The sequence below is a fragment of the Hyaena hyaena genome, unplaced genomic scaffold (genome assembly GCF_003009895.1).
Source record: "Hyaena hyaena isolate Hyena2069 unplaced genomic scaffold, ASM300989v1 scaffold_1867, whole genome shotgun sequence".
In the NCBI taxonomy this organism is placed as follows: domain Eukaryota; kingdom Metazoa; phylum Chordata; class Mammalia; order Carnivora; family Hyaenidae; genus Hyaena; species Hyaena hyaena.
This window is the reverse complement of record NW_024082498.1, coordinates 146,367-157,045: the sequence shown is the minus strand read 5'-3', so window position 1 is coordinate 157,045 and position 10,679 is coordinate 146,367. Positions and strand designations below refer to the sequence as shown.

The 10,679-nt window shown below is 49.1% G+C and overlaps 1 protein-coding gene across 1 annotated transcript in view; it reads right to left on the bottom strand.

The window, feature by feature from the left end:
* Window positions 1-366: 366 nt before the first annotated feature.
* The window catches only part of LOC120226861 (complement C3-like), a 38,164-nt gene continuing 27,851 nt past the window's right edge, over window positions 367-10,679 (bottom strand). Inside the window, exons 28-41 of the mRNA XM_039225028.1 lie at window positions 8,636-8,792; window positions 6,792-6,955; window positions 5,822-5,980; window positions 5,658-5,717; window positions 5,452-5,542; window positions 5,285-5,336; window positions 3,907-3,994; window positions 3,736-3,825; window positions 2,062-2,167; window positions 1,783-1,872; window positions 1,520-1,603; window positions 864-947; window positions 638-773; window positions 367-546 (exon numbers count right to left, since the gene is read on the bottom strand). Coding sequence (XP_039080959.1) covers window positions 405-546; window positions 638-773; window positions 864-947; window positions 1,520-1,603; window positions 1,783-1,872; window positions 2,062-2,167; window positions 3,736-3,825; window positions 3,907-3,994; window positions 5,285-5,336; window positions 5,452-5,542; window positions 5,658-5,717; window positions 5,822-5,980; window positions 6,792-6,955; window positions 8,636-8,792 — 1,503 coding nt within the window. The 3' untranslated portion in view covers window positions 367-404. The remainder of the gene's footprint in view (window positions 547-637; window positions 774-863; window positions 948-1,519; window positions 1,604-1,782; window positions 1,873-2,061; window positions 2,168-3,735; window positions 3,826-3,906; window positions 3,995-5,284; window positions 5,337-5,451; window positions 5,543-5,657; window positions 5,718-5,821; window positions 5,981-6,791; window positions 6,956-8,635; window positions 8,793-10,679) is intronic.

The following is a 10,679-nucleotide window of genomic DNA, read 5'->3' as shown; positions in this document are numbered from 1 at the left end:
GTTCAGGTAAAGCTTGTGAGGATGCTGGTATCAACACAGTGGATCAGAAGGATGTAGGTAAAGGTACTGGTGAGGACCCTGATGAAGAGACAGAACACACATGTGAGGATGCAGGTGTAAAGAAAGCAAGTAGGCAAGCACTCAAGGGAAGATGCAGGCTCTCTTCAGACTATGTGCAGGTGCAGTGCAGGTGCAGGGGGACACGTGCCCCCTGGGCGAGGAAGCTAAGTTGCGGGTGGTCCACAGGAAGGAAGGAGTGGGCATCAGGTAGGTCTTCCTGCGGATGGAGCCAAGTTGCAGGGGAGGAGGCAGGGGATCACAGCTGCCTCTTTCCCTCTCTAAGACTCCCAAATTTCAGAGACACAGGAACTTTAAGTGAAGCTTTATTGGGGGGCTCTGGGGGGTCAGTTGGGACAGCCAAAGACAACCATGTTCTCAGTGAAGTTGGCCAGGTCTTGGCACTGCTTCTCATTCTCCTCATCTTGGCATTCGTCAACTTCTGGCCACAGCTCCACCCAGGTATCCTTCCCGATGATGTAGCTGACACTGGGGGGAGGGAGGCAGGTGAGGAGCATGGCAGGGGAAGCATGGGATGGGGTGACCCACCGTGGGGGCCATGCACAGGGCGGGCACTCACTTGGGTTTCTCTCCCCACAGGTCGGCAGAGAGGCCCCACATGAGGTAGTGTTTCCCTTCCTGCAGCCTCAGGGCTTCTCTGCACTTGATGTGGCTGATGAACCTGCGTTCCTGTCCAGGCTGCACCTCATCAGAGCCTGGATGGGAGGGACAGGGATGCTGAATGGGGGAAGGGAGGGACCCAGCAAGAAGGAAGTGGAAGACAGAAGACGGACTGCAGGGCTGACCTGATTTGATGACCTGCTCAATGACCATTATGTAATCGTCAAAGTCTTCTGACAGCTCCTTCTTGAGAAGCCGGGTCTTGTACACTGACGGGGGGAGGAGGGAAGCACAGCGGGGGGTCACAGGCAAGGGTGGCTGTGTGGCACCCTCACCTGCAAGCGCACCTGGCCATACGGTGTCTCCAAGCAGATACATGCAGGGTCACAGCCAGACGTGCCCCAGTCCCTGCCCCCCAGTAACACACCCACCACGCATGGTCCTACAACCACCATCTCACACAGCCACACACACAGCCACATGCACCCTCACAGTCACCCACACGGGGAGTCCTAGGCATAACCTCCCATCCACTGTCACCCGCAACCACTGTCTCATCTCTCCATGGCTCGGCACAACTACAGTGTCACACACACCACGGGGCATATGACCATGTCCACTCACACACTTGCACACACCCAGCACTCATTACCATGGATCCCCATGCAATCATGGCCCCTCACAACACATTTACACACGCGCGCTCACACACACACACACACACACACATCATTCACAACTACAATCTGAAGTATAGCCCCACGCACCCATGGGCACTTACAGCCAGTCACTCACACAACGACGGCTATACACAGTGTTGCTCACACACGCGTCCACTCACCGTAGTCGACTCCTGGCTCACAAGCCTTGTCCAGACGCTCGTCTAGGGTGACCTTTTCATCCACCTGGTGCATGAAGCAGTTCTCTGCGCGGTGGATGAGTGGGGGACATGCTTTCATCACACGTCTTGTCCAGGGCCCCCCACCCCTGGGCCCATCCCTCTGGCTGTGTACTGGGTGTGGGCTCAGAGCCCACTCGGGCCACCCCCATGGGAGGAGGATCTGGGGGGGGGTGTCCACCCCTTCCTGGCTCCTTTGCACCCACCCTCAGCACAGCGGCACATGTCCTTGTGACAGAGCTTGCTCAGTAAACCGTCTTCTTTGTCTGGGTGGTAGAACCGGATGCAATTCTCATCTGCGGGCAGAGTGGCAGGGAGGTGTCAGAGGGCTGTGGCCTCCAGCCCAGAGACCCAGGGGGCTCGGGTTCCCAACTGCAGTCCCTCAGACCTGGAGAGGCCAGGTCCCCAACCCTGGGGCCCTCAGATCCCCACCTCACAGAATCCCCGGATCCCCAGGCCCCCCTGGCCCTAGGGGGGCTGCTCACCCAGGTTGTAGTAGGAGTACACCTTGACCGACCCGGGCTGGATAAGGCCCACGTTGAAATACTGGTGCACTTTGAAGGTCAGACAGTCCTCTTGGTCATGTGAGATCTGGGGGAAGGAGGAGGCTGCTCAGTGGGGTACACGGAATGGAGCCCAGCATAGGGTACTAGAGGTTGGAGCAGTGGTGGAGAAACTGAGGCAGCAAGGTGGGATACGGGTAGGGAGCAGGAGTCTCTAGCAACAGATTTATGAGCACTTCAACACATCCATTTCCCGTTTCTCCAAGGCTCGCAGCTAGATTATACCTGTCAGCTTCCTTTCCTAGTTCAGTGTGGCCGTGTGATGGAGTTCTGGCCATCGGACTGCTATCTCTGCCCATAAAAACACCCATAGTTAACAGTATGAATTCTTCTTGAGGGTTGGAACCAGGAGGGCATAGTTGGTTAAATATCTGACTCTTTATTTCAGATCAGGTCATGATGTCAGGGGGTCATGAGTTTGAGTCTCACATCTGGCTCAAGGCTGACAGCTCGGAGCCTGCTTGGGATTCTGTCTCTCCTTCTTTCTGCCCCTCCCCTGCTTGTGTTCTTCCTCTCTCTCAAAATAAACATTTAAAAATTAAAAAAAACTTTTTGAGAGGGTAGATCTTAAAAGTTCTCATCACAAACACACACACACACACACATTAAAACTATGTGAAGTAATAGATTTGTTAAGTAAACTTATGGTGATGGCCATTTCCTAATATGCATCTACATCGAATCATTACATCATACACCTTAAACTTATAATAATGTTATATGTAAATGACATCTCATTTAAGCTGAAAAAATAAAGACAAAGAAAGAGAGAGAAGCAGAAATACATAGGCATATATATGTATACGTGATAGACAGGTGTATTTGGAAACTGTGTTTTACAGCTCTGCGATTTCCCTGTAAGGTTGAAACCCCAGCTCATGCACAATCCTCTTTTCTTCTAGAAAGGAGGTGGTCCATCAGAGGACTCTAAGATCCTAGGCATTGAGGAGCCCCAAGAAAGAACGTGCATGGATCCCTGAGCGACTGTGTGGAGCAGAAAACCCTTTCCATAGCCTCCCAACTGGACTTTACCTGAGTGGGAAATAGAACACTCTTGTGTTGGGACCCTCATATTCTCAGGAGGTTTATTACAGCAGCCAGTGTTACTTCTGCTGACTAATATGGGGTGAGGGGCCTTTGGGCATATTGGGAGTTAGCAGGGGGCATATGAGGATAGGAAAATGGGCAGGTGTAAGTAGGGGAGAGGAGGAAGCTCAAGTTTATGTTAGAGAGGAAGACAGGGAGAGAAGTTCAGATGGAGAGCAAATATGAAAAGAGAGAAATGCCAGGGGGTGTGGAGCAAGGAGAATGTTTTTAAGCTCTGAGCACTTTAGTTTTTAAATCCAAATGGCTCTTTTCAATGGTTGTTTAGGACTCTGATGAGAAGGTGGAGGAAGTGTTATATGAGGTTGGAACGAGAATGGTCAGAAGGTGAGCTGCTTAGAAAACATGACATGACCTTCATTGACCACCTTATTTTATATACCCCTTCCTCCACCACCCAGACACACCAGACCCCACATCCCCTAGCCCGGGCCTGGTGTGACCAGAGGGAGGCCAGCCTGCTGGAGGTCAAGTCCCAAAAGGAAGCCTTACCTTGTCCAGGTAGATGATGAGGGTGTTCTTATTGGAAAAGGCCTTGTTCATCTCATATTTAGAGATGTATCTGTCGATGCCATTGCTCAACTGGGGAAAGGTAGGACTTGTGAAAATCCTCCTGAGGCCTCTGCCCACAGATGCCAGCCCCCAAGGCCAAGCCCTTCATACCAGGTCAAGGTCACCAGTGTCAGGAGAAAAGCCAGTCATCATGGATATATCCAGGATCGACATGGTAGCATCCTTGTCTCCCAGGTACCTGAATAGGGAAGGGAGAGGGCAGTTGGGGCCAAGGATAGGGTCAGGCCTGGGGGTCAGTGTCTGGACAAGGGGGTCTGAACAGAGACTGGGGTTCCTGGCTCCCACTCAGAGGACAGAAGGATATTAGATTGTAGTAAACATACCCCAAAGGGAATAAAGGAAATGCAGTGTCATGGTCAAGGTGACTAATATCAGGCTCTGAAGCCCATTGCATGGGTTCAAATCCCAGCTTCATATGGCATTTGATACGTCACTTGACCTCTCCATGCCTTAGTTCTTCCAGAAAATAAAGACAAGAAAATGGTACCAATGTCTAGCTCAAAACGCCAGGTCCCCAGCACCAGGTTACAGGGGTTGTAATTGCATAAAGTAGAAATACAAATCTTGTCTCCAGCTCTTGATCCACCAATTATTGTGAAAATCACAGATGCACATCACAGTCAGTGACCAATCCCTTCACGTCTTTCAAAGTGTGTGTGATGGGTCACTGAGCAGCCTATGCAGTTCATGCACAGACAGCAAGGCCTGTGGTAGTGGCACTTCCTTATACCCAGGGATAAACCACATGACATTTTACAAAATTGGCCAATTGGTAGAGGGAACTGGCCAGCCAAGATGAAGCACAGCAGTGAAATGAAGACGCTGGAGGTAAAATTTGAATAGCACATAAACGGAGTTAGAGAAGAAACAGCAGACTGTGTGAATGTCACCCTTGCTGCCACTGGAGAGACTGGCTGCCTTGTGACATTGACGGCTCAAAAGATTAGATGTCAGAAGCTGGTGTAAGTTAGATGGGAGCATGACAATTCACTGGCGCAGGAAAAGTGCTTGCTTTATCCTTATCCCAAGTGATACAAACAGAAGGAAGAAGCACAGTACTTTGGTAAGTGTTTTACAAAGGAGAACAAAATATTACTCGTATCTCTGTGTTCTAATGTTTTAATTGACAGCATAATAAGCAAGTTCTCATGTTCCTGTAATTTTCATTTCTCTGTACCTTTCTAACTGGCAGGATGAGAGTTTTTGAGGTTGTGATAAATGCTCTAAAGGTCATGGAACAGTTGTAACTTCTCCCATTGATTTGCTAGGATTGCTTGTATCGTTTCAGCTTATGTGGCCGACGCTATTCTCCGGTGCCATGCAGGCTGGGGACTGCCTGGGGTGTCCACCTCCCGGCAGGTACTTCAGACAACACCAGATGCAAATGCGCTCTTAGAAAGGATTAGGTCTTGGAAAGGAGAAGTCTTGCTATCGACAGAGGAATGACCCCCAGTGATCCCTCACTTACCTGGTACAGATGTCAAGGATCATGGTGTCCAGGGCTCCCTGAGGCCTCTTGACTAGAAACACAGAGACAGAAAATGGGAGGGGGTGTCCCTGGGTCCCAATGCAGGAAGGGGGCAGACGAGAATGAGAGTGGGGGAAGGGTCACATGTAGGGTCTTTACTCTTTTACCGTCTTTAGAAGCTCTTCGTATATCCACCCTGAGGTCAAACTTCTTGCAGGTGTGTTTGATTTTGAGCTTGGCATGGTACGTTGTCACCACCTGGTGAGACAGCAGGGCGATGACGTGTCAGCCCACTTGAGTTGAAAAGATGGTCCTTCTGGGCCAGAGATGCAAGAGAAGGTGGGCCAAGCCGGTGTGTGTTCCTGTTCCTTACCGACAAGGTGCCTTGTCCTTTTCCCTTAGCTGTTACTACAAAGTCCTCATTTATCTTGGTCTGCAGGGTGGAAGGAGAGAGGAGAGAGGTGTTGGGAACCAGCCTTCTGGGAAACTCTGGCTGGTGTGGAGGGGGACAGCAAGGGTTTGGCTACACAGTTGTACCTCTGCTGACCGCTGGAGGCTAGCAGATTCCCAGAGGATGGTGTACTTGATGGCAGAGCTGCGGCTGGGTAGGTTAATGGACACATCCAGGTTCAGGTCCCTGTGGTCAGGGACATCCTTCTGGTATTGGGCCAAGGCTTGGAACACCATGAAGGTGGCCTAGAACCCATGAGAAAGAATGAAGGTGAGCCAGGAGACTGAGAAAGTGGTTTGAACCCACTGAGGAAGGAAGAGACTCATGTCAGAGGGAGGGGGGTAATGAGACGATAGTGTAGGAACCCCTACCCCAGAAAGATAAGGATAAGACACTGAGGACATGTCCTAGATTCTCCAAGAGACAGAGGCTTAGCCAAGAGCTTGGCCACACTGAGAAGGGGCCTAGAATCCACCAGGAACTGCAGACATAAGATGGAAAATCTAGCAACACTGAGAATATGGCCCAGTACCACCCAGAGCGAGTCTAAGACAAGGGTTTAGAGTCATTGAAAATGTGTTTAGAACTCATTTGTAAAAAAAGGAATGAAGTTGAGCCTGGAGACACTGACCATATGATCCAGAATCCAAAAGGGACACTGGGAATGTGACTGACAGCTTGCCAGAATGAAAGGGTCAAATTGGAGCCCGAGATTATTAAAACCATATTCTAGAATCCACCAACCAGGGTCAGAGAGCTTCGATAATGTTCTAGAATAGCCAAGAACATGGTCTAGAACCCGCAGGAAGTTATGGGCTAACACTGGGAGCCTGGAGGAATTGAGAACATGGTCTAGATATCAGTAGATTCAAACAGTTTAGACATTCAGAATATAGTCTAGAGTCCACCAGTGGGTTCACAACAAAAAATCCACTCCAGCCACTCTGGCTTGTGGACAGAAGGGCTGCCCTCTTGGTCTTAGCGTCTTCTCTTGGAGGCCATGGGAGGCCAGAGGAGGTAGGCATGCAGGTGCCTGGGGGACATGGGGTCACTTGCCTGCGTGGAGCCATAGCCACCTCCGTAGTATCTCTGCTCATTGAGCCAGTTCACGACGGGACGTACAGAGTCAAAGTCTTTGAGCAACAACAGGGCCAAGAGGGCATAGGATGTGGCCTCCACGCTGTAGAGCTTCTTGCCAGGCTCTTCCCACCTTGTTCTTTCTGTAGAGAGAACCCCCAATCCCATGCTCACTGCACTGTCCACACTGGAGATGCCTCAGAGAAAACTCAGAAAATGACTCATTATAGATTTCTTGGTGTTCAGGTGTCCTGAGTGACATCCAAGGCCCTCACTCTGCCGGCTCCTGACTCACTCTCTTCTTTCAGTAACTGTCACTCCTCCATTTCAATTCTCATTTCCCACTGATCTACAGGAGATTCCCTAAAGTTTCCATGCTCATTCTTACTTCCTGGGCCTTTTCGTATTCTGTACCCTCTACTTGGAGCACCTTTTCTCATCTATTCCTGGTTAATCCCATCCTGCACAATTCAGCTTCAATGGCACCCCAAGAGTGGGCGAGGCCCTCCCTCTATCTCTCAAAACATCCTGTGCTGTCCTGTGCCAGCACTATGATGCTCTATAGTAACCTATTAACTCATTTCTTTCCTCAACTAGAGCGTGAGCCATGATGGCAGGGACTCTGCTATGGTCACTGTGATGTCCCCAGTGCCCAAGAAGGCACTTGTGACAGAGCTAGATTGTCACTAAAAAGCATTTCCTCCTCTGGGGAACCTGGATGGTTCAGTCGGTTGAGTGTCCGACTTTGGCTCAGGTCATGATCTCAAGGTTCATGAGATTGAGCCCCACGTCAGGCTGTCTGCTGTCAGCACAGAGCCAGCTTTGGATCCTCTGTCTTCCACTCTCTCTGCCCCTCCCATGCTTGTGCTCTCTCCTTCAAAAATAAACAAACATTTAAAAAAAAAAACAAACGTTCCTTCATTGCCTAGGCAGAGTTGGAATACATTGCCCACATGTCTTTGCAGGCAGGTATATCTACATGACTGAGCTCTGGATGATGGAATGGACACTGGCAATGTTAGGGGGCGCTTCCATGTCTGGTCTACCTCCCTTGCACAATCCACCTGACTGTTTCCCCTTCTGCTTAGATGCAGTGGATCCCAAGGACCCCGGGGTGGCAGAGCCATGAAAAGATAGAGGCCGGGATCCCTGCATGAGCGTCTGGAGGAGAGCTGCCCACCAATAACAAACTTCTATTGTGCAAAACTACCTCAGCCTATGTGTTACTTGACATATGTCACATCAGTGAGTGTTGCAAAACTGATGCAGTGTATTCACCTTAGCCAATGAATAAGTGCTCACTATGTGCTAGGTACTGTGTTAAATTCCCTATGGCATTATCTTATCTAATCCTAATTACCCTTGAGATAACGATGATAACATCAGTGATAGAGCTCTCACTCTATTCTAGACCTTCTGCTTATATTACTCCTTCAATCTTCTCAACCACCTATGATGTAAATATCATCTTCAGATGGGGTCCAGGGAAGGTCAGTGATACAAAGGCACACAGTGAGAATGTGGCAGAGGGGGATTTGAAAATGGGTCTGTCTGACATCAGAGCACACGTCCTTGCCACTTGTCTCACAGCAAGTGCTCAAAACACTGTTGTTGAATGAATGATGCTACCTTCTTGTGTAGCTTACAGTGAGGACTTCTCACATCTTAGAGCCATTTGCCAAGCAGGGCTTAGCACTATCCACTCCTGCTCAACTTGAAGCTGCCCATCCCAGGGTAACTAAGAGCCACACATTCCAGCTCAAGATGACCACCCCCAAACCCTGGCCATGCATTCCTCTTTATTTCACCAGCCTGTCCCTCACCTTTGGCTGTGCTCAGAAATTTTTCGAGGAGGTCATTCTCCAGCTTGCCTGACTGGGCCAGGGCATAGCCAGCAATGGCCACAGAATATGGTCTCCGCAGGTTCTTATAGTGGGCTTCAAGATAATCTCCTGCCTTACTGATGCTGTGCTCCAGGCTCTGTAAGAAAGAAGATTGGGTTCTCTGGTAAGGTGGATATTGCTGCCACAGAGAGCTGGTAAGGATCAAATAAATGCCACTTCCTAGGTACCAGGATCGTTTTTGTCCTTGGGATATATTTGTTTTGGATCTTTTATTTTTTTTAATTTTTTAATGTTTTATTTATTTATGAGAGAGACAGAGCGTGAGCAGGGGAGGGTCAGGGAGAGAGAGACACACAGAATCAGAAACAGGCTCCAGGCTCTGAGCTAGCTGTTAGCACAGAGCCCGATGCGGGGCTTGAACCCACAAACCATGCGATCATGACCCGAGGTGAAGTCGGACGCTTAACTGACTGAGCCACCCAGGCACCCCTTGGATCTTTTATTTCTTTTGGATTTTCCAGACATTTTAGACACTGTGAATTTGATATGCCTGCGACAGTTTATATAGCCAGTGGTGGTTTGGTAACAGTTTAAGCAGCTCTCCACGGTGTATGGGGGCAGAAGTCTGGCTTATTGACTGCCAATTACTATGGTATAAATGCTCCCACTATGACCAATTTCAAACTACCAATGTAATGGCCCTGAACATGGAGTGGAGTACAGATGTCGCAGATAGGCACTCATGAGCTAGTATGAACCAGCTTCAGGACCCCACTAGGAATACCGTTTAACTGATCATCAGTTTTATAACTAACACTTACTATATGGCAGTTACACAGGTAATCAATGAACTTTGGATGCTATAGGGTTGGCATTAATTTCTCAACATCTCCACTGCATGCTGGCAATATTGAGACCCAGAAGAATGAGGGATGGAGGAAGACATAATATATAGTGGGTTTTTTTTTTAATGTTTTATTTATTTCTAGGAGAGAGAGAGAGAGACAGCGTGAGCAGGGGAGGATCAGAGAGAGAGGGAGTCACAGACTGAAACAGGCTCCAGGCTCTGAGCCGGCAGTCAGCACAGAGCCCGACGCGGGGCTCGAACCCACGAACCGCGAGATCATGACCTAAGCGAAAGTCGGACGCTTAACCGACTAAGGCACCCAGGCGCCCCATAATATGTAGTGTTTAAGAAATTTCTTGGTGTAGGGGCGCCTGGGTGGCTTACTCAGTTAAGCGTCCGACTTTCGCTTAGGTCATGATCTCGCGGTTCGTGGGTTCGAGCCCCGCGTCGGGCTCTGTGCTGACTGCCGGCTCAGAGCCTGGAGCCTGTTTCAGTCTGTGACTCCCTCTCTCTCTGATCCTCCCCTGCTCACGCTGTCTCTCTCTCTCTCTCCTAGAAATAAATAAAAATATAAAAAAAAAAAAAAAAAGAAATTTCTTGGTGTAACAATTACCATGGCAATTTCAAACTACCCCTATGGAGACACTGAATGCACAGTTGGGAGGAGGTGGACAGTAGCAGAGAATTAGACAGCATTTCCACCATATAAGTACATAAATAACCTTGAGATGGATAGATGTCATAGATAATGAAGGAAAGTAATAAAACGATTAGGAATTGATGAGTTTTGACTGTTACCTTTGGTTTTAATGTTTAATGCTTAGTCTAATGTAAGTTTCCATAATTTAACAGAAAAGAATGATTGTGTTTAATCACTAGCTTCTGAACATCTGGGAAATTTAACAGTTGGCTTTCACAGACTGACCCCTGTGAAAGCACACTCTTTTTTTTTATGTTTTATTTGTTTCTGAGAGAGAGAGAGAGAAGAGAGAGAGAGAGAGCAAGCAGGGGAGGGTCAGAGAGAGAGGGAGATACAGGATCTGAAGGAGGCTCCAGGCTCTGAGCTGCAGAACAGAGTCCGACGGAGGGCTTGAACCCACGAACTGTGAGATCATGACCTGAGTCGAAGTCTGACGCTTAACCGATTGAGCCACCCAGGTGCCCCACCCCCACCCC